This window comes from Gorilla gorilla, chromosome 8 (genome assembly GCF_029281585.2).
Source record: "Gorilla gorilla gorilla isolate KB3781 chromosome 8, NHGRI_mGorGor1-v2.1_pri, whole genome shotgun sequence".
NCBI lineage: Eukaryota > Metazoa > Chordata > Mammalia > Primates > Hominidae > Gorilla > Gorilla gorilla.
The window spans coordinates 123,255,096-123,279,144 of record NC_073232.2 but is presented as its reverse complement, the minus strand read 5'-3'; the positions used below and the strand labels follow the sequence as shown (position 1 = coordinate 123,279,144).

Here is a 24,049-nt window from a genome sequence, read left to right as displayed (position 1 = left end):
TACCTAAGTCAACACTTCATTATCCAATTAGGGTTGTATGTTTAAGTGAGTTCTAACATTTCTAATTATGACATTCACCCAAATAGAAATTGCTTATTTCAATTCGAAATTTTTAAATGAGATACGTATGGAAGGTTCTGAGGTTCTCTAACTGCTCATTTATACTAACCTCAAGAGAAACGAGACCAGACACATCCTCAGGGATCTTTGTGAGCTGATTAGTGGCTAAATTCAATTCTACCATACTGGTCCAAGTTCCAAAATCCAAGGGAAGTGATGTTAACTGATTGTCCTGGCAAAGACAAAAAGAAGCATCCAAGGTAGAATCACAAAAACAAAGTTCTATATATACCTGTCATTTCGGAAAGAGAATTCTTAATTAAACAAAATCTTATTCCCCTTTTTGATATTTAAATATAGAAAGAAAAAAAATCAGCAACAGAAAACTCTAAGCCTCCAAAGATTTTATACAGTAATGAGGCTTTTATTTGGGAGTTAAACTGGAAGTTTGTTCCTTATGTGATTATAATGGAAATAGAAAAACACAGTATACAGAGAAACACTGGAGATTTCAAAGATCCTATGATAAATATGATGTTTTTACAATTTCACAATATGCAGAAATCACTGAATAAAATATAAATGCTCAAATAAAGATATGAAAACAATAGAAGAAGACGCATCTAATGACAGCCCATAAGGAAACCAGAATGAGCTCAGGAATTCTTGAGGTGCTGAGCAGTAAAGTAGGGGAGGAAAAACAGTCTTAAAAAGACAGCAAATTAAATCATTAAAACACTAATCAGGTATTTACCATTTCACTTTAAAAATCCATAAGAAAAAAATGGTAAAATATATTCATCACTAAAACAGAGGAAACAGTAAATACGGTCTTAATTTGGTTTAAAAATTAGACAATGCTGTCCACAGAAAAAAAGTATGCCACTTTTATTCACTTATAAAGTATACTTTCATTAATAACAACTCGTACCACATTGTTATGTATTAGGGGTATTGGTATTGGGAGAGGATAATCAACACCCCATCCAGCTCAACACCAACGATGTATGTCAGTATGTTAACAGTGATGCTACCTCTCAGTGGCAGTATTATTTTATATCCTTTATGTTAATCTGTATCTTTAAAATTTGCTGCATTGCACATGGATTGTCTCATTTCACACAAAATGACCCATAAAAGAAATCCCAAGTAGCAAGCATCCATTTGAAAACCCACTTTTTCTTTTATTGTAATATTTAAACTTGTTATCTATTTAATATTTAAGCTTAGTACCTATCTATGCCTAAACTACTGACACTTATAGTATGATTTATAAAGTATTTTCATTTTTAAAAATTTACTGTTACTTACATGCAAATGCATAAACTAATGAACACCTGAACCATTGTGTTTTAAGCCTATTACCACAAAATCAATGTTCAGAATCAACACCATTACCACTGTTAAATCTCATATAACCAGACTGATTAACAAGAAATTTTACAATTGTTAAAACTGTATGAGTATCTTGAATTTCCATTAGTTTACTTATCATATACTTCCAAAGAATCATCATAAAAGATACATACCATATTTATGAGCCAGTGTGGATGAAATTTAAAAATTGTACATTTAAGATTATAGTTTAAAGAACCACAACTATGTTCAAATGGTTCATCATGACAGGAAGAATACTATTAGCTATGTGGCCAATTCAGTTACCTTCCTTGGGCCTAAAGTTTGTCCAGTACAAATTAAATCACTGAACTTGATAATTTTCCATTTGTTTTCTCCTTTTGCAATGAATTTCATTACAAAGGTGAAACTCGATCACTGTAGAGTGAGTAAGCAAAAGGAAACTAACATTCACCCATAAATAATTCTGATCTCTAAACATTTTGGCAAAAACCAGCTACATGTATAAATCTAAAGATATTTAATATACAATTAAGCATATTAAAAACAGCTTTCAAAAATTCTGGGTGGGAAGAGATTTTTTACATGTTTAACTTTCTTCCACTTGATAAAATGAGAATATTTCAACTAGTATGTAGTGTTCTTTTAGACCAAAATATGATTTTTAATGGCTCTACAGTATTCCACTAAAGATAAACTACTTAACAAAATTAAATCTCTATTAATAAGTTGGTACCTATGAAATAGATAGCTCTGCAATACATATCCCTACAACTATACTTTTATAGACATTCATATTTCCTTTTTTGGGGGGATAGGGAACAGGGTCTTGCTCTCTTGCCTAGGCTGGAGTGCAGTGGTGCCATCATAACTCACTGCAGCCTTGAACTCCCAGTCTCAAGCAATCCTCCTGCCCTAGCCTTCCATGTAGCTGGTACCACAGGCCAGATAATTTTTAAAAATTTTTTTGCGAGACAAGGTCTCACTATATTGTCCAAGCTGGTCTTGAACTCCTAGCCTCCAGGGATCCTCCCACCTTAGCCTTCCAAAGCACTGGGATTACAGGTGCATCAGCCAGTGAGCTGGACAATGATTTCTTTAGGACAAAATCCTAAGGGTATGCTCAGTTCTAAGATATTTGTTATCTGATACAAAGTACCCTGACATGTCTTATGATCAGTTTAGACCCATCAGCAAGGTACAAGTACCCACTCCCCACACAATTAGAGAAAACATAAATATTATTGGAAGTACCAGTTAAAGCAATTCCTTTCCCTAGTAAACAAATATATGCTTACCTTCATATTCAGCTTACTTAATACTTTTGCTCTGGAGAAAATTCCAAATGGAATTTTATTGATTCGATTGTGTTCCATGTTGAGGGAATAGATGGTAGAAAACTGAGATGGACCACCCACTGGATACAACTGGAAGCAATTTCTAGCTAAGGTCAAACTATTCAGTTTCACAAGACTTGATAAAAGACTCTGTAAAAAAAATGAAATAAACATAAGAATTAGAACTGTGATGAGACTCATTTTTTATAGAACAGCAGTCCCAACACAAATGCCTCAAAGGGCTTTGGGGGTGACAAATGACAGAGACTGGTTGGGGCAGTCTGTGACACTTCTCTACAGGGACAGTCACTACACAGTTCTAGCAGATTGGTGCCTTGCAGAAATGTGGAACCAATGTAGATTTCCAGATTTTATAGGAGGAAACAGAAAATTTTCCCAATTTTTATTCTTTGGCTTCAATTTATTTAAAACACTGTATGGAGTAAGGAAAACATGTCTGCGTGTGAGAGGTGCCTCATGGGTGACTAATTTGAAACTTCTACATTGCAGAAACTTTAGTGTCAGACAGTCCCAGGTCTGAGCCGTGTCTCTGCCACTGGCTGTGTGACCAATCCTACCCAGTCTTAGTCATATACCTATCTCTAAATTATTAAGATTAACATAATGATTCCTTTTAGGAACCATTAAATTCAGTAGATGGTTATGCTTCCTGATACTGTATAATACACCACTTTTCTATATGGTAAAATTTCTGAGGGCATATATGTACCCATTAAACAAGTATTTACTTAGCACATAACCCCATCTTCCCCTACTTTAGCCTCTCACCATTTAACCAAAGTATTAAAATATTCAGGTATTACCAAAGAATCTCTGCGGTAAAGAAGATTAAGCTCTATTTATAGAAGTACATAGGTAAGAAATAATTAGAAAATAATATACGACCGTATATAATTAATAATCAATTATATAGAATAGGCTCTTGCCATTCAAAGTCTGGGCCAAGGAAGAGCAATATCAGCATCCCCTGGGAGCTCGTGAGAAATGCAGACTCTTGGGCCCCACTCCCACTGAATCATAATATGCATTTTAACAAGATTCCCAGGTGATCTGCATGCTCATTAACATCTGAGAAATCCTAGTACAGGCTATAAACTGTTTTGAATCCTGACTCTATCTTTAAATAGCTTGTGACTTTGGCAAGTTATTTTTCTGAACCTAGTGTATCATTTCTTAAATAATGATATTTTATTGGTCATAGTGAAGACTAAAAGCGATAAAATACATAAATAACTTAACAATACCTAGTAGGAAGTAAGTGCTTAAATTTTAAGTCCTTTCTCTATTTAAATTCAAAGCAAGGAAAACCGGAATAACTGGAAAAATAGGATGAAAGTTGACAGTGAGCTAGATCTTGAAGGATGAAAACATTTTAAAATACTCAGAGAAATAGAAGAAACACTCTAGATTCAAAGTAAAAGCACAAGCAGGGAGAAGCAAGCACTGTATGAGGTATGTATGTTTTTAAAATAATGTTCAAACTTCAGTTGTCCACCATCAGCAAATTGAAAACTTAGTACTTGAGGTGACAGTATAATTGGCAAAGCCATCTGAAGGAATGAAGTAACTATATAATTGAGGATATAACTATACAGAGAACTGAAACTTGTTCTTTATACTGTACCTTAAGAAGCTACCCTTAAAATTTGTGTATTGTTGTACACAAACAAAAGGAACAACAGAGGTAAAACAGTGGCAAGAAAACTGCATGGCAGTCAATTCAGGAAAAATCTCTACAGGCTACACGATTGAAAATAAAGGAGTTTTACTGAGCCTCATGGCAAAAAATGTGATTCTTTTTATTCTTACAACTGACTTACTTTATTGAATTGACTCTTATGATAAAATGTTAATACTGAGTATATTTGAGAAGGGGCAACAAGAAGCCAGCTCTTCAAGCTCTCATTTCTTAGTCACATTGTGAAGCAGGGGTTGCTTATCATTTTTTTTGTTGTTGTTAGAATCAGACACATCTAGGCTTCTATTTTACACCTTCTACTAAGTTTTGTCAACTTTGGTGGATTAATTAGATAATATACCTCTTACCATACTTCCAGAAAAATATTTAAAGTAACAAATTTGGCCAAAAATATAACCTCTCTTAAGCCTTATTTCGCTATCTGTTTGATGAGGATACTCCAATAATAGTAGGTTTATGACAAAGATTAAATGAGACAATACATGTAGAGCAACTAGACTCAAGCCTTGGGAATATGTGGTTCAAATTATTAGTTCCTTTTCTATATGTATACATCTACATTAAAATAAGTCCATTTTCAGACAGTCTTCAAATGACAAAATAGTCATTTTAGCAGCTCTGATTTCAGCTATTTAATACGCCCTTATTGAAAATCACTTTCATGATTTCTTGCCTAACCCAGCTTGAGTATCTCATAAGTGCTGTCTAATGGATTTTATTGTTTTCCTTACTATAAATGCAGATAATTTCACATTTGCATTGGGACTATGCTGCTTCCAAAGCACACTGATTACTTTTAAATTATGACTTCATACTTTCCCATATTCAGTGGGACTGGGAGCGAGGCTCAAGAGTCCACATTTCTAACAAGCTCCCAGGAAAATCCGTATTTCCTAATAGGTACCCAGGAATTATTAGTTTCACTTCACTGACAATAAGACTGGATATATATCAATTTAAATTTTTTCACTCTTTTTTTTTTTTTTTTTTTGAGACAAAGTCTCCCTTTGTTGCCCAGGCTGGAGTGCAGTGGCGTCACCTCGGCTCACTGCAATCTCTGCCTCCCGGGTTCAAGCCACAAGCCATTCCCCTACCTCAGCCTTCTGAGTAGCTGGGATTACAGGTGCCCACCACCTCACCCAGCTAATTTTTTGTATTTTTAGTGGAGACAGGGTTTTGCCATGTTGGCCAGGCTGGTCTCAAGCTCCTAACCTCAAGTGATCCGCCTGCCTCGGCCTCCCAAACTGCTGGGATTACAAGCATGAGCTACGGCGCCTGGCCTTATTAAAGAACCCTTGTTCTTAATTCGATTACACACACACATACTCAGAAAAACTACCAAGTCAAAACATAGTAGCAGCACTTACGTAAGACATTTTTGTTACAAAAAAAGGCTCTGCAAAGCTCAATCAATGCATAAGTCCACAATTCTTTTGTTACATTACTACAGAAAGACATGCTTGAACAACTATAAGCAAACATCCATTGTCGACATGCTAAAATAGGTAGGAAAAGAAAGTCAATAGTAAAAGACTAATAATGTTGATAAAGACAACTTTAAAAGAAGAGTATTATATTGGCTGGCTGTGGTGGCTCACGCCTGTAATCTCAGCACTTTGGGAGGCCGAGGAGGGTGGACCACTGGAGGTCAGGAGCTCGAGACCAGCCTGGCCAACATGGTGAAACCCCCATCTCTACTAAAAATACAAAATTAGCCGGGCATGGTAGTGCCTTTTATCCCTGCTACTTGGGAGGGTGAGGCAGGAGAATCGCTTGAACCCAGGAGGCAGAGGTTGCAGCTGAGCCAAGATCACGCCATTGCACTCCAGCCTGGGCAACGAGAGCTAAACTCTGCCTCAAAAAAAAAAAAAAAAAAAGTATTATATCTTACCCAATTAATCCCTAAGCAAAATAAGTGAAAATATTTTTCTAATAGAATCAACAAAACCTAAAAATGTGTTAAAAAAAAAAAAAGATTCTGGCGATTGTTCTATACTAAATAGGCCTTAATATTATTGCATAAACAAGGTAATAATTTGAGTCACAGGAGAATTACTGCTAATATTAATTTTGATGATAGTGCATTCTGTATCACTTATCATCTTTCTTTTTATAACTGAACTGGGTGGGGTAGCTGAATTTTAAAACCAGCCATATAGTTTTTCCTTAATACCTTTACTGTCAGTTCCCAAAATGAAATGAGAAAGATTTACATGGTGCTAAAGTAGAATACAGCACATTTACTTTCCTCCTAGTTTTTCCCTTTTTCTTTACATTAAAAAAATAATAATCATAAAACTTAATAGGTTCATATAACCATTCTTTCTTGTTTGGAGTTACTTCAGCGGTGGTGGTACATTCACAGCATACTCATTATTTAGACAATCTCAATCACCAAATTATTTACCCTGCTATAAAGATTTACTAGCTTTCCTTGAATTATCTTGCAGACTCATTTCAAATCTTGTTTTCTCTAATCCACTTCTTACCTCTGGTAAAGTAGAAATGTTATTGTTCTCTAAATTTAATTCTTCAAGTGCACTGCATTTTGCTAATGATCTGGGTATTGCTGACAGTCTGTTATATCTCAGACCAAGACGACTTAAACTGGACAGGTTTCCTGTAAACACACACAAAAAAAGAAATTTATTTTTAACAAAATCTGATGAGCCTCTCACTGTCACAGGCTATCTACTAACTATTTACAAATTACTTCGAAGTACTGTTTCAGCAAGTTCCTTAACTTCTAGCACAAGGAACGCACACTACACTATCAATTAGAATGAAATTGAAATCACTTTTATGCTCACTTGTCTCGGAGAAATAATGAAATACACAGCTGTTAATTTTTAAATGAACGATTAGATAAAGTATTGGCATACTTTAACAAGTTAATCTTTAGATAAGGCCTAATTTAACTGCATCAAAGCAGTGTATATTTTAAACTTACAATACTTATTCCATTTGTTCTATGTTATGATGATCCAATTTAGAACAAGTGGTTATATATAAGTATGAACACGTAATTTTGGAGAAGAAATTTCCAAATTTCTAAAATGGTATTGTTTAAAATATAAATTATTTTCTGAGATCAGAAAGGTTCCATACTGAAAACTTGGCCTGATGGTAAAAAATTTCTCACCCCTCTCCCTAAAATTTACAAACCAAAGTGAAAGTTATAGTCTCTTTTATCTAAGCATATCCAGCTTGAGCACAAAATAGTCATTATTGAATAAATAAAAAGAAGAGCACTTTCTTTTCTTTCTTTTTTTTTTTTTTTTTTTTTTTTGAGGCTGAGTCTCACTCTATCACCCAGGCTGGAGTGCAGTGGCATAATCTTGACTCACTGCAACCTCCACCTCCCGGGTTCAAGCAATTCTCCTGCCTCACCCTCCCAAGTAGCTGGGATTACAGGTGCCCACCACCATACCCAGCTAATTTTTGTATTTTTAGTACAGACGGGGTTTCACCATGTTGGCCAGGCTGGTCTTGAACTCCTGACCTTAAGTGATCTGCTGCCTTGGCCTCCCAAAGTGCTAGGATTACAGACGTGAGCCACTGCGCCCAGCTGAGCATTTTATTTTCTACTTTTCTTGCCAAGACTACATGGCCAACTATATATAATGAATGATGAATATAATGACATCTGCTATCATAAATGGTTCAACTCAAATTCAATTCTGCAAACAATATACATTAAAAGTAAGTTAATTTTGATACCAAAAAAGCTAATAAGACAAGAATTTCATCCAATATACTATTTTGTTGTGGCTGATTAATTTCTTTTTTGACTTCAAATCACAACTGTTGCTATGAGATACTTGGATGGGCCAGGTTAAAATGTCAAATGTAGCCTTTACTTTTTAATTAAACAGTTATTTCCAGTGTTAGAAATTACAGAAGTGGAAGCCTGTGTCAACACTTAACTTTTTGGAGATAAGTATTTTGAGTCCTTTCAGCCTTCGCAACCTCTTGATGTCCATTTCTTTCCTTTTGCTTTAATCATTGTTCAAAAAGCTGTCATATGATCAACTTACTTTCTTAGATGCAATATTACTACAATACTTACAGAAAACATACATTAGTCTATAGCATAAGTTAAGCCTTGACACCTTAAGAGGGCACTCCTTATGCCTCATGATCCTTATTTGGTCATCAATCATCTGCATCTTTCCTTCTTGCTGAAAGTATCAAGTGAGTGAAGTTACACATAATGAGTAATTGGAGCTAATTTTTAGCCTTTACATTTTCAAGATAAGAATCAGTCATTGATAATAAAAAAACTCATAATTCTATGCCATAAGTTGTCAACTATAACGCAGAAAAATGTAACCACCACTTTAATTCTTCCAATTAGAACTATTCCATAGGTATGCTATGCTCATTTATTAATACATCACTTTTGTACAATAGTGTTTGGAAACTGGGCCAAGAGTTTACTGGGTCTAATTAAGTGAGATTCCAACCGGCACAAAGTTGAGTACAAAAGCAACAATAAAAAACTACCACTTAGCAAAGACAAGTTAATTTAGTCTTTAAAATGCTTTGTAAATTAACTAAGGATGCTTCACTTAGTGACTTCATCAGTGTCTTTCTGATGACACTCCGGTGAGACGTTTCAATTCCGCAGGAGAAAAAAAAAAAAATTGAGTGACTTTCCAAAGCCCCAGAAAATTTAGAGGTTAGAAATACGAACGAGAATATTCACTATTGCTATCACTGCGTTAGGCCAGGCATGGTGGCTCACACCTGTAATCCCAGCACTTTGGGAGGTCGAGGCAAGCGGATCACCTGAGGTCAGGAGTTCGAGACCAGTCTGGTCCACATGGTGAAACCCCATCTCTACTAAAAATACAAAATTATCCGGGCATGGTGGTGTGTGCCTGTAGTCCCAGCTACTTGGGAGGCTCAGGAAGGAGAATGGCTTGAACCCAGGACGTGGAGGTTTGCCGTGAGCTCAGGTTGCGCCATTGCACTCCAGCCTGGGTGACACAGCAAGGCTTTGTCTCATTAAAAAAAAAAAAAAAGACTATAATAAAAATGTTACTTAAAAGCTGGGTTGGCAGAAAATAATTTGCTTTATGACAAAATATGTTAATTAAGTCATATAATGGCAAAAATAGGGACAATCTAAATATTCAACAACAGAAGAATAATTATTTAAATTGGAAGCATCACAATGTAATAGAAAAACCGAAGTATTTTATATCATTTATATGTCCATGGGCAAGTTACTTAACCTCTCTGTGTCTGTTCCTTATCCATAAAGTGGAAATAATGCCACATACCTGACAGGGTAGCTCTAGGGGTTAGATATAATGTGCATAAGATACTTAGCACCATGACTAACAGATACATAATAGATGTTCAACATATAACTTTCATTCTGTAGTATGTCTATATTTTGCAATATTCTGTACATACTAAAGTTATGTTATAAAAAGTTTTAAGATGTGAAAGACTTTAAGGTATGATGTTAAGATGTGGGGGAAAAGCATGATAAAATTGTGCATTTTGTATGATTTCAACAACGTTAAGAAACAGGCATGCAAAAAAAGGGAAAGAAGATGTATCAAAACGAACTGTTACCTCTGCATGGCAGAATTATGGAAGAACAATTAAAAATTTGTTTCATTTTGTCTACATTTTTCCTAATTTTCTATATTTTAAAATTTAAAAACATTTTGGTAAGAATAGAGCTATAGTTCTAAAGTCATTTTAATTTTTTAAAAAATTGTGATATCCTTCCACCATCCTTTTTCTTTTGGATGAATATTTTACATTACAGAGATATTTTATATAATGTGACCAATTTGCATTATATGCCTGTACATGTTTTTAATAGTATATTAGACTATATGTTGCAGGTTATTTCACTTAATTCTGGCTTCTAAGTCAACTTGTTTTAAAGTTCAAAATGTGCTATCTTAGCAATGCAAAGACCAAGGGGAAAATGCCAATAAACAGTATACACCATTTGCCAAATAAAGAACAAAATAAAAATGCCCAAAATTCATTTTAGAATTCCTAGTTTCCTGATACTTAACTCACTTAACTCTATGCTCTGTGATAAAGCTCTACCCACCTCTCGACAAGTGCACAGGAGCACCCACAGCACGGTGCCAATATAGTATGGTGTAATCATGACCTCTATCGTCATGATTACACCATACTATAAATGTTTATTTCATGTCTGTGTCCATTTTTACACTTAGTGAGTTATCCACTGTCAGAACCCTAGTGCAGAGCGAGACACTGGTAATATGTATTTGATGTTTACTGAAAGTTTATTATAATAAAGCAAAAATTGAGAAACATTAAAAAGGTAGGTTGTATTCTATAAAACTGTATTTTATAGAAAGGGAATAAGTATATATTTATCTAGTTAAAAATGTTTTCTAGTATCAGTTTCATCCCTTCTAAGTCAGTCACAAAATTCTATTTGTATTCTCAAAATATATTTCTCATGTTTGTCCCTTCTCCAATCCCACCCTCATCATTTCTTTTTTTTTTTTAAGAGACAGAGTCTGACTCTGTCGCCCATGCTGGAGTGCAGTGGCGCAATCATGGCTCTCTGCAGCCTCAAACTCCCCGGCCTAAGGTGATCCTCCCACCTTAGCCTCTGGAGTAGCAAGGACTACAGGCATGCACCACCACACCCAGCTAATTTTTGTATTTTTGTAGAGATAGAGTTTCGCCATGTTGCCCAGGCTGGTCTCGATCTCCATGCTAAAGTGATCCACTCACCTCAGCCTCCCAAAATGCTGGGATTACAGGCGTGAGCCACTGCACCTGGCCAAAAACATTTATACTAAAAACAACCTACTTCCTATTGTATCAAATGTAAACATTCTTTGCTAGCTTCTAGGGGTTCCCGTAATATACCTCCACCCATCAATCTAGCTACTTATTGTTTAACTGCTGTATAATTGCACAGTGCCACACAAGACATAGTCTCTTCTCTCAAGAGGCTTACAGTACAGTGGTGTATTTTCACAAATAACTATAATACTTAGTTGACTATGATAATACCCTAAAAGAAGTATGAACAAAATCTTTGAATGTTTAGAGATGGGGGAGACAACTTCCAACACAAAGGATCAAAGCTGGCCTTATAAAGAAAGTGAAAAAGTTAATCTTAGAAAGAAGAAACATCTCTGTCTCTAGGAACAGGAGAGAATGAACAAAAGATAAGCAAAGAGGGAAAATAAATGTAGAAGTAAGAAGTCTGGGCACTTTACACTGTAAGGGTCATCTTCTCCATAAAGAGAACACATAAGCTAAATTGTGAAAAAAATGAGTATGGTGGTTTTAAGTTTTAGATAGCCATCCTGTGACATTTGATAAAAAGAAATGAAAAAGATACCTAGGAAGCAGCAGTAAGAGCCATCTGAGGGTAATCAGCAGGGACTTTACCATAACATTTGTGAAGTAACTTGTCACAGTCACCAGCTAGTTGGTGAATCCAACTTGGTTGGCTCCCTATCAACAAATCTGCCTTCAAGATCTTCATTGACTTTGCTCCACTTAGCTTGTTTCCTTGACACGGAACCATGCTGTGCTCATTCTCACCTTCATGCTGTTTGACTGTCCTCACTGTTGTGCTCATGGACTGCATTTTTCTTCCATACTGAGTCCAATGCATTTGTTCATTAAGCCATTCTTAGCCATTTTATCAAGCTCTTACCGACCTCTCTGTAAACTGGATATACCAGCACACTGTTTTCACCGTAAGTTGGCAATTAATTATATTTGGTCTTATGTTAACTGTTTCATGGATTAGTTATCTCCCTCACCAGACTGAAAACCCAGTAAGTGAGGAGCTTTGCTATACTTCTCTCCATAGAATTGGTTTCAGTGCTAAGCATACAATAGGCATTAATTCATACTTTCTTAATAATTACAGAAACTAAAACATTTCATTATTTGTCCTCCTTTCCATTAGGAACAAGATACAAAAAATTATATGAAAGGCCCATAAAAATCTATTTTCTTCAACCCATTCTTATTTTATAAAATAGCATGTCTATGAAACATAGACTTTATTGGACATAATTGAAAAATACCTATGTTCATCTGGTCTATCTGAATACAAATTAATCATTCTACAAATATTTGCAGGAATTTTTCTGGGATACCCAACTTCTGAGCAGTCCATGCTTAGGTATCAGCCGGGAAGGAACTACTAACAATTCCAACTTTCTGCATTCCTCCCACCCCACCACATCACTTTTAGTTATAAAATATATAAATGTATCTTCCTATTTTCCTTAGATAACCATGGTTTATAGTCTGATACATACCTACTGAGACCTGTCTCTAAGCACTTATTTATATGTATAAAAATACAGGGATTTCTTATGTTTATGTGTTTGCTTTCATACAAATGAGATCATTCTATATGCTTCTCCCCTCCCCCATATAACAGATGATAGAAATATTTTTATGCTGAGTAAACACAGATATACCTCATCCTATTTAACCATTGTAAAGTGTTTCATGGCATGTGTGCCATTATCTCTCCAATCATTGCTCAACTGATGGCATTTAATTTTTTAAAAAAGAATTATGTAATGAATACCCCTAGACATGTATCTTTGTGCACATGTGAAAATATTTCTTATGTGTCAGATGATATAGATATTTAAAATTTTAATAAATAACAAAAGGCTATATCATTTTTATTTCCACTAAGAGTGAAGAATAGCCCCCATTTACTCACATCCTTGTAAAATGGTGAGGGATGGTATCAACATTTTATCCCTTGCCTATTCCATTCCTATGGCCACTGCTACAGCAAGGCCAGCAGAAGTGAACATTTTCCTCCAAGTAGTGATCATGTCTGATTACAAAGAACTTAAAAACCTTCTGATAAAATTTTAATTTCCTGTATGCAGCTGCAGATAAAATGAGGCAGCTAACCTTTAAAAAAAAAAATGGAAGTAAACAAGACCATCCCTTTTTCTCCTTTACATCACTGCTTTCCCTATGGAAGAAAGTTGATCCATTGTAACAAAATGGCTGAATCTTTCACCAAGGGGTCTTTGAAGTCTGCCATAAGAGGGGAGAATTTATTAACAGAGAAAAGTCTCCATGATCTTACTCCATCAACTGACATACCTCATTCAATAACCCTTTACAGTTTCATGGTAGATGAATACAATATTTTAAATGTTTTTTATTCTCACTGAAAACTAAAAAACTTTCTGTGGTAACAAAGGTTAGTAGGGGAACCAAATTCTAAATGTTTGTCAACTCAAAAGCCTAGTAAATAGAACCAGATTCTTGAAATTTCTCATCCAAAACCAAATAACTCTTAAGTTTCTCACTTTTAAAACCAGAGTAGGTTCCTAGAATTTAAAAATTACAAAATAAAAATAATGTAGCCAAATTGCTACATGATATTATCTAGTACCAAAACCAGTGGTAATTTAAATTAAAAGGTACCTCCACCTTTCTTGGATCTAAATTTTTTGCTTTTTGCTGGGGTGGAAGGGGTTGAATTTCTAACAATGTCATCTATGAGAATAGGCTATTCTGATGAAGAAATCTCACATTTGCAAAGGCCCTATCACTTGAGACTACTGGAAAATTCAAAGAGTCATCCACATTTTGCCAAAGTCCATTACTCTCAGCTAAATAAAAAAGGTTAAAAAAATTAAGGATGAAATATCAAAACTCTTTTACGCCAGAAGAAAACATCAGAAGTCTGGCATTTATTGTGATTCACCCTCTGCAGTGGTTTCAGCTCTAACCCCTCTCAATGAGTGGTTTTAACCACAAACTAAACTACAACCTAGAAATCAACACAAGCTTGCTTTACTGTTGAGCCATCTTGACTAAGAAATAAAATCATTGTTGCTGAGCTCCTGTATATAAACGTAGGCTGATCACTGCCAATCACTGGCATTTAGCTTTCAAGTGCTTAACTTTGTCTATAAATTGTTCTGTGCTCCACTTTGACAGCTTGCTTTCTCTTATGCTGTCAGATTTTTAAAATATGGTGAAATCAAATGGCTATGAATTAAAATTAGATTCTTTCAATTTCAGCAAATACAACGAGCAACTTTAGTTTAATTTAGTATAACTTTTGAGTAAGACTAATTTAAATGATCATAATCTTATTTTAACAAAGTAGCAAAAAAAGTAGTAGGAAAGACTCAGGGTTGGAAGGATGAAATGTCAAAGGTACCATTATTTTTTCAGAAACATTAAACTGAAAGCAAACTGAAAAGTAAGCACAGAAATTCCTGAATGTTAAAAACCCAAAGAACACCACCATTAAAAAGAAAACTAGTAAAGTTGTTATACATACACTGCACTGTAATTACCTAAAACCCAATTACTAAAATGACTAAAATGCTACTTGTTGATATAACCATAATTAATGTAACATTTCTTCAGAGCCCAGTGCAACAAAAAGGCCTCTGTGAATTGTTCTGCGCTCCAGCCTTGAAGGCAAGGTTTTGTGGCACAGTTCTCTCCTAATCTCATTTTGAGAAGAAATACAAAGTAAAATATTTTTTCCTACTTCAGACTGTTTCTTCCCTGGATTACATAAAACTACCAGAGGTACCAGAAGGCTTTAAAAAACATCAGGTTCATACTTTAAAACAAAATAACTGTTGGAATAAAGCTTAAAATTTTCTTCTGTTCATAGCTAATTTCTGAATGAGAAAATATTCATATAAAATAATACTTTTTTTATTCAACAAGGCAGACTAACAGTTAAATCAGAGAAACTATAAATATGTATTTAAGCACTCTCTTACTTAACTGCAACTTGGTAATCCCCAACCCATTTCCTTCTGTCTCTTCCTCACATCCTATGAGTTGTCAGCGATACTAGCTTCTCAGCCTGGAAGTAAATGGCAGTAATTATCACAGGGGAGTGATAGTTACTCCAGGAATGTTTATGTTAAATAAAGAAAAAAGTAAAAAACATTCTGGTCTACTTATAAGAAAAAAGAAAAAAAGGAAAAGGCAAGTAAATACAGTGATTTCTGGAAAGTGATTTTAAGACAATACAAGATTTGATTTTCAGTTACAAGTTTAGGGCAAGATTCTTTAGTCCAAGGAAAAGAGAGTGGGCAGCTGCTTCCAGACTAGCATCAACTCTGCAGAATAGGTGTTGGGCTTTCTCTTTGTTTTTCATTTTAAGTTATACTTTCTCAGAACTAGAGTAGGATTTAAAAAAGGAGAAGTATCAGGAGAACCATAATTCAATTAAGTTTCCACTATTTAGGGTAAATTCTTCATCTTCAATAAATGAGAGTGAAAATCTCAAAGGTCAATTATAACTGTTGAAATTTTTAACAGACCAAGACCCAAACGTCAAAGTTTCCCACCAAACCTCAATCTTCTGCTACATAATCAAAATACTTGGACTGGAGAGGATGGAGAAAGATAAAGTAATTATTTTAATAAACATGGTAATCGATAAATGACTACAATATCATAAAAAGTTTCAATAAATATTACTAATTTACTTTGCCATTTACTCAGAGTAACAGCTGTACTATACTTGGCGACAACTATCAAAGCATATAAAAGTAAATGCAATGTTATTTAAAATTTTCTTGTTGTTAATGTTTCAGTTCTCATTGATTTCCAATTTGTAATACTGTAATCTGACCCTATAGAATAAGCTAGAGGTGAGGCATATGTGTTATTCTGAGATAACATCTAAACTACAAGAGATTAATAAAATCAAATGTTTTCATATTAGTAAACACACTTAAAACACAGAATTACCTCCAATAAGACACTAATCCTACTTACTAGAAGACTGTATCATATATCACCACCTATGCTTTCTCTGTTTACCAGGATTATTCATTTCAGTACTTTAATCGCATGCCCCTTTGACTGTTATTTAACAAGTTTGAGATACAGACACATATATAAAAATATTAAATAATAAAATATTGTTAGACTATTTGAGACAGAGAAGAAGGCCGAATGAAAATCATGCTATATATATCTATCTGATCAGTTGAAGGAGCAGGCAAAGTTACACAGATATTTAGGAGAAAAGAGCTCTAAACAGAGAGATGGGAAGCACAAAGATCTCAAGGCTACAATTTACCTGATATGTTCAAGAAACAATAAAATGTCTAGCATGTTTAATATCCTAAGATATACATAGTGACTAAACATCAACGAGAAGGATAAGAAAATCACTTCATAACATTGCAAGTATCTTAAATTTTGGTTCTCCTGTCTGATTTGCAGTAGAGTAAAGCAACATTTTGTTTTTCTAAGACTAAGAATTTGGATCTTATAAAGTCATTTTTTGAAAGTGCTTTTATGTGACATTCCACTGAAAGTGATTATGATGAGATTACGCATTATTCTTTCTTTTCTTCTTTACCATTCCAATTAGTTTGCTGTTCATACTAACCAAACTTAGATACATATTTTAATGTAAAAAACATACAACACAAACTAAATATGTCACTGTGTGACATATTTACTATACTGAACACTATACTGAATATACACTGAATATATATGGCAAACAGAAAGCATATATACACTGAATATATACTGAATATACTGAAGAACACTGTACTGAAATAAAACTTAAACCTATATGCTGAATTGGCCCAGAGTATACTAGGAAAATATGATCCTGAAAAATAAACACTGATAAATAAAATATAGTTCTTAAATTTCAGAAATCTAGAAATAATACTTTGGCTGGCCAAGCAAAATGACTAAGTCACTTATCATAGGGAAAAAAGAAAATGGACTGGCCTCTTATTTTTGTACATTCAATTCCAGAAGAAGGTAGAACTATCTGTTAACAAGTTCTACTGAGATCCTCAAGGAAAGGAAGTTTGATCCAATTATTTTGTATCTATCTAAACTGTTCTTAAATTATAAAAGCTACACACATACAAGAACTATAGGAGAATACTGCTCCCCTGAACCATTTTTGAGAAAATGACTACCAACCAGATTGACTTCAGCCAACCAAGAAATGACTGAGGCAACTATGGCAACAGGACTGCTGATGAACATTAAGACTAAAACAAAAATGGGAATTAGTACAACAAGGTATGTTACCTATGCTGACAATGCAGTTAACAAAAATAAGAAGAAAAAGAGACTCCTCCAGAAACGGCAGAAAGTAGAATAAACTCATTGATTGCCTCATCCGTACCATGATTCATATTTATGGATCACTCCACCCAACAAAGGTAGAATACACATTAAACTGCACATGGAATACTTTTACCATGATGAAAGAATTCAAGTCCTATCAGGAATGTTCTTGACCACAATGGAGGTAAATTAGAAGTCAATAATATATCATGGAAAACTGTCAAGCTTTTGGGAACAAAATAACATTCTTCTATCAGGTTGGTGCAAAAGTAGTCGCAGTTTTTGCCTTTAAAAGTAATAGCAAAAACCGCGATTGCTTTTGTACCAACCTAATAAAGCCATAGATCACAGAAGAAACAAAAGGGTAAATCAGAAAATACTTTTAAAAGGAAAATACAACATATCAGAATTTGTGGGATGCTGCCGAAGCAGTACTTAAGGGGAAATTTACAGTGCTAACTGTCTTTATGAGAATAATAGAAAGGTCTCAAATTAATGACCTCAAGCTGCCACCATAAGAAACTAGAAAAAGAACAAATAAAACTCAAAGTAAGCTGGTGAAATAAAGTTCAAAATGGAAATCAATGAAATAAAAACCAGAGAAACAATAGGGAAAATCAATAAAACTAAGAGAGGATCAATACAACTGATATACTTCTAACCAGAATGATTAAGAAAAAGAGAAAACATACAAATTCTTGGTATCAGGAATTAGAGAGGTGGCATTACTATAGATTCTACAGATATTAAAATAACAATAAGAATGTTATGAACAACTTAATGCTTTTAAATGTGATAAATGAAATAAAACAAATATATTCCTTGAAAGACCCATATGACCAAGTTTGCTGAAGAAGAAAGTGATAACCTGAATAGCCCTATATTTATTAAAGTAATTGAAATTGCTTTAAAACAAATTCCCATAAAGAAAAGTCCTGTCCTGGATGGCTTCACTGGTGAATTTTATCAAATATTAAAGGAAGAAATAATGCAATTTCATACAAACTATTCCAAAAATTGAACATACGTAGCCAGCATTACCCTGAAACCAAAAACCAGGTAAAGATAGGTTGTATAACATTACATGTGAATTTATTATTTATTCAAAACAAATACATCTAATATTTAAAACTACCACCAGAATGTAACTTTTTAATTTATTTCTTCTTGGTAAGCAATTTTGGTCTTATTATCCGGGTTTTTATCAAGTTCAGGGAAACATTATAAAATTATATTTTATAACTATCACCACTATTTGGCCTTCTGGAACGTCTAGTCCTATCTGCCATGACTTTTTAACTTTTCACTTCTTTTGTATACATTTCTTTTTGATCTAGATTCTAGGGGACTTTTAGTTTATCCTAGAGATCATCACTTTGGTCTCTGGCTGTGTTCATTTGGTTATATGGAATTTTCCATTAAATTTGATTTGGCAAACATATCTCTAAGAATTGTATTTTATTCTTTGTTCCCTTTTTGTATCAGCCTCATCATATTTTAAACATGCAGTTTAAATATCCTATGTTTTTTTTCTCCTAGGGTCACATCTCCTTGTTCATCCTGGCCATTTCAATAGATTTTAAAGAGCAAAAAAAGCATGAAATAATTGTGCTTGGTCCTTATTATCTTGAACCAGAAATCTGATTCTCTTATTTATACAGGACATTTAGTAGAATATTTATTTTGGATATTAATAGAATAATTCATTATGTGTTGTAGACAATCTTGCCTTTCAGAGGGACATCTAAACCATAAACCAGTTAACTAGAATATGTAATCTCTTTCCACTACAAATAGTAATATGATAGTGTCATGGGCCAAAAATCAGGGAAACATAGATTCTAACGACTATTTATTACATCCATGTCTCAGCTTGCTTTTATGTAAATAATTGTCCTGTATAACCTAAGACAGTCTACTCAACTCTGCTAAGAAATTCCCTAACAACTGCTTTGTTTCAAGTAATGGTAGGTAATTCAAATAAATTCTCCCAATAAAAAAATAAATAAATAAAAACATCTTCCAAAACCAAAATCGAGAGTTAACAACATAATGACTAAGCACCAGAACAGAAACAAGCTGGGAACCCAGATACAAGCAAAACAATGGAGATAATTCTGTCCTAAGAACACATCCCTAACTGGAAGATGCAGCTAAAAGGCTAAGTTATTTTTCCAGCAAGAGTCAAAATCTAGGGCCTGCCAAGGGTGGGGATTCTAGTCATCAGCCTCAACTGGGACCCTCTAGAGCTGCACCCTACCAGTAAGGGTGAACTGGAAATAAAATAGTCATCCAGTTAGCCTGCAGCAAAACTTTTAATCACTTGGGGGACCACAAACATCTCAAGCCTTGAACACGAATTGATTAAAGTGATCCCCTCTCTACTAGGTACCCAACAGAGGCAGACAAAAACTCTTCTGGAGAAAGATAACATTATCACAGGCCTCAAATGATTTAGTAATCATGCCTCTAAAATATTCATGACTGGACCAAGCACAGTGGCTAAGGCCTGTAATCCCAGCAATTTGGGAGGCAGAGGCAGGCAGATCACCTGAGGTCAGGAGTTCAAGACCAGCCTGGCCAACATAGTGAAACCTCATCTCTATTAAAAATAGAAAAAAATTAGCCAGGCGTGGTGGTGGACGCCTGTACTCCCAGCTACTCAGGAGGCTGAAGCAGGAGAATCGCAAGAACCCAGGAGGCGGAGGCTGCAGTGAGCCAAGATCACACCACTGCACTCCAGCCTGAGAGGCAGAGTGAAACTTTGTCTCAAAAAAAATAAAAATTAAAAAATTAAAATACTAAATATTCATGACTGAAATTATGTAAATTAAGTAGAGATGTAATTTTTCTAAATAAACATTGTAGTATCCTTATACCACATTAATAACTAAAAAGGCATCAGAATTTTTAAAATTCACTTTACTGGTATAAATTTATGGGCAATCGGAAAAATAAGACTACATAAACACAGAACATATCACAGCTCAATTCAATTTTTTGCAATTTGGCTAAGTCTCTAAAACATATTTTGAACTTCAAGTCATCTCCTTGCTTATCCCCTTAGTATTACAGATAAACAAACTTTAAAGTATATTGGCCATGTTTAAAACACTAAATAGCAATGGTTTTATTTTTCAGTATGGAATACTTTAGCAAAGAAAGGACCACACCCAGTATAATAACATGCAACTCAGAAATAAGCAGAAATAGAAAAAGCCACCCATTTTGCAATTCAAACTATGACAGAATATATATACATGTAACTCAATATTCTCTCTCTTTTATAATCCCATTGGGCTCATTTCCTAAAACCTATTTTCTTTGCCAAGAAAAGGAAATGAAAAATGATTTTAAAATATTATCTTAAAAGTTTTACAACTTTGGTAATTGTGAATTTTACTCCTGAATTTTCATTACCAAATGGATCAAAAATAGTCCTACTAATATCCAGTTAGCTATTAACAGCTATCAATATCTCCTTTCTCCTCTCATACCTATAGTATCTGGGAGGTCTAGCAGTTCATTGTGCTGCAAGTCAAGGTTGGTTATCTGTGTACAGTTTCCAATCTCCTTTGGAAGGTGTTCAAGTTGATTGTGAGCTACATCCAGCGTAATGAGGTTACATAATTCACCTGTAAATTGACCAACATAAAAATTCAATAAGCATTATTAAAGAACATACTAGATAATACTTCTAAGCAAGAAAATAAATTTATAATTTCTGAACACAAACAACTAGAAACATAACCTTATTAGATAGGCAACTTTTATTTTAAAATTTTAAATCATTTAGTGAACATACTTGCATTGCCAGAAAATAAAAACTTCTTTTTTCTGTATCACAATTGTATTTTCTTTCTCAAAAACTAAGTCAACCACAAATCTGAAACCATTACTTCAAGATGACATCTGATAAAATTAAAATGTTGTTTCTGAATGATTACTTTTCCAACCTCTTTAAGTAACCAATTCAGCCACAAATGTTTACATATATTCCAAAATTTGAAGTACTGATTTTGTTAACCAAATTCAGCACAATAATATCAGATACACCTTGAGTTCAGTTTGAGGGTCATAATCTACCTCAAGACATGGAAATAAATGGAAATGGAAAAGTGATTTTAAAATATTATCTTAAAAGTTTTACAACTTTGATAATTGTGAACTTTAATCTTGAATTTTCATTACCAAAATGGATCAAGATAATCTTCTTAATATCCAGTTAGCTATTAATAGCTATCAGTATCTTCTTTTTCCTCTCATACCTATAGTATCTAGGAGGTCTAGCAGTTCACTGTGTTGCCAAAGTTGGTTATCTGTGTACTGTTTTCAGTCTCCTTTGGAAGGTGTTCAAGTTGATTGTGAGCTACATCCAGCTTTCAAATATGAAATCTCATATATGCTTTCAAATATGCATGTGTTCTGATGTTATATAAATGCATAAATTGACATTTATAAATAAAAATTGCTTCTCAATTTACTAGGACTCTAAAAGAACAGAAAATAAGGTATATTTCTCCCTTTCCATTCTGGTTGAAAGCTCTGTATTGGCAATTTAAATTACTTATAGTGTTATTGAGCTTTAAAAAACCTTTTCATTTTTAATTGGTCTTGTCAAGATTTTTCTATTTATTATTATTTTTTAAGGCAGAGGTTGGAGATACAGAAAAGCACAAACTATAGAACTCTGAAGAATGGGTGTGGAACACATTTTTAAGCTATACATAATAAACAGAAGAAAAATCGATGTTAGATTTTATCAAAATTAAAAACTTTAGTGCATCAGAGTGAAAAGGCAACCTATATAGTGGGAGAAAATATATGCAAATCATATATCTCATAATGGATTAATATCCAAAAATATATAAAGAACTACAATAAAACAAGACCACCACAAAAAACCTCAAAGAAGCCAATTTTAAAATGGGCAATGGACTTCAATAGATATTTCTCTAACAATATACAAGTGGGCAATAAACACATGAAAAGATGCTCAAAATCAGTAATCACTAGGGAAATGCAAATCACAACGAGATACCACTTCATACCCACTGGGATGGCTATTATCAAAAAACAGAAAATAACAAGTACTAGTGAGGATGTGGAGAAATCGGAATCTTTGTGCATTGCTGTTGGGAAATGGTACAGTTGCTGTGAAAAACTGTACAGAGGTTCTTCAAAAAATTAAACATAAAATTACCATATAATCTAGCAATTCAACTTCAAGGTATATATCGAAAAGAACTGAAAGCAGGGACACAAACAGGTAATTGTACACCAATGTTGATAGCAGCATTATTTACAATAATCAAAATGTGGAAACAACCCAAGTGTCTATTAACGAATGAATAACCAAAATGTGGTATGTATATATAATGGAGTATTATACAGACTTGAATACATTTCTGATAGGTGCTAAACATGGATAAACCTGGAAAACATTATAAACCAAGTGAAATAAGCCACACACAAAAAAACAATTTTATGATCCCTCTTATATGAGGTACCTGGAATAGTCAAATTCATAGAGACAGAAAGCAGAACCATGGTTAGTAGGCGCTGAGGAGAGAGGGGAATGAGGACTTATTGTTCAGCAGGTAGAGTTTCAGTCTCAGATGACGAAAATGTTCTGGAGATGAATAATGGTAATCGTTGCACAGCAATGTCAGTGTGCTTAATGCCAGTGAACTCTGCAAGTAAAAATGGCTAACATGATAAATTATATGTTATGCATATTTTATAATAAAAAAAACTTATGGGACATAGCTAAGCCAGTGCTAAGAGGGAAGTTTATAGCACTAAATTTTTACATTACAAAAGAGGCAGGATCTCAAATCAGTAATCTAAGTCTCCATCTCAAGAAAACAGAAAAAGATAAAAATAAGTCCAAGCAAGCAAAAGGAAGGTAATAAAAATAAGAGTATAAATCAATAAAAATGAAAACAAGGAAGAGAATAATGTAAATATAAGATAGTTTTTTGGTGGAAAAAAATCAATGTTTATAGCCCTCTGCCATGACTTACAAAGATAAAAAAGGGAGAAGGCACATATTTCAAATATTAGCAATAAAAAAAGGAATACTGATCCTATGGTGTTTAAAAAGATAAAAAGGACACATTACAAAAATCTTTGTAATTAAAATCATAAATTCAAAAACTTATAAGATATAACCTAATTATTTCAAAGCCACAAACTGCCAAAACTCAATCAAGATGAAACAGAAAACCTGAATAGTACTATTGCCATTAAATAAATATTTGTAACTAAAAAGTTTTTCAAAAAAGAAATTCTAGGCCCAGATGGCTTCACTGCAGACTTTTACCAAATGCTTAGAAATGAATTAACACCGATTTTATGCAATGTCTTCCAAAAAATAGAGGAAACAATTTCAAACTCATTTTATGAGGTATTACCCTGATATTAAAATCAAAGACAGTACAAAAAAGAAAACTATAAATCTATG

General features: G+C 33.9%; 1 protein-coding gene and 1 non-coding gene across 8 annotated transcripts in view; both read right to left on the bottom strand.

The window, feature by feature from the left end:
• The window catches only part of SHOC2 (SHOC2 leucine rich repeat scaffold protein), a 93,302-nt gene that overhangs the window by 5,857 nt on the left and 63,396 nt on the right, over positions 1-24,049 (bottom strand). For all 7 annotated transcript variants that reach the window (XM_055352124.2, XM_031015725.3, XM_055352122.2 and 4 more), the window contains 4 exons: positions 21,081-21,218; positions 6,963-7,093; positions 2,715-2,903; positions 170-292 (listed from right to left, as the gene is read on the bottom strand). In XM_055352124.2, the coding sequence (XP_055208099.1) occupies positions 170-292; positions 2,715-2,903; positions 6,963-7,093; positions 21,081-21,218 (581 nt within the window). The remainder of the gene's footprint in view (positions 1-169; positions 293-2,714; positions 2,904-6,962; positions 7,094-21,080; positions 21,219-24,049) is intronic.
• On the bottom strand, positions 17,828-17,937 carry MIR548E (microRNA mir-548e). The gene has a single exon (NR_106489.1). It is a non-coding gene; the product is annotated as a microRNA mir-548e (primary transcript).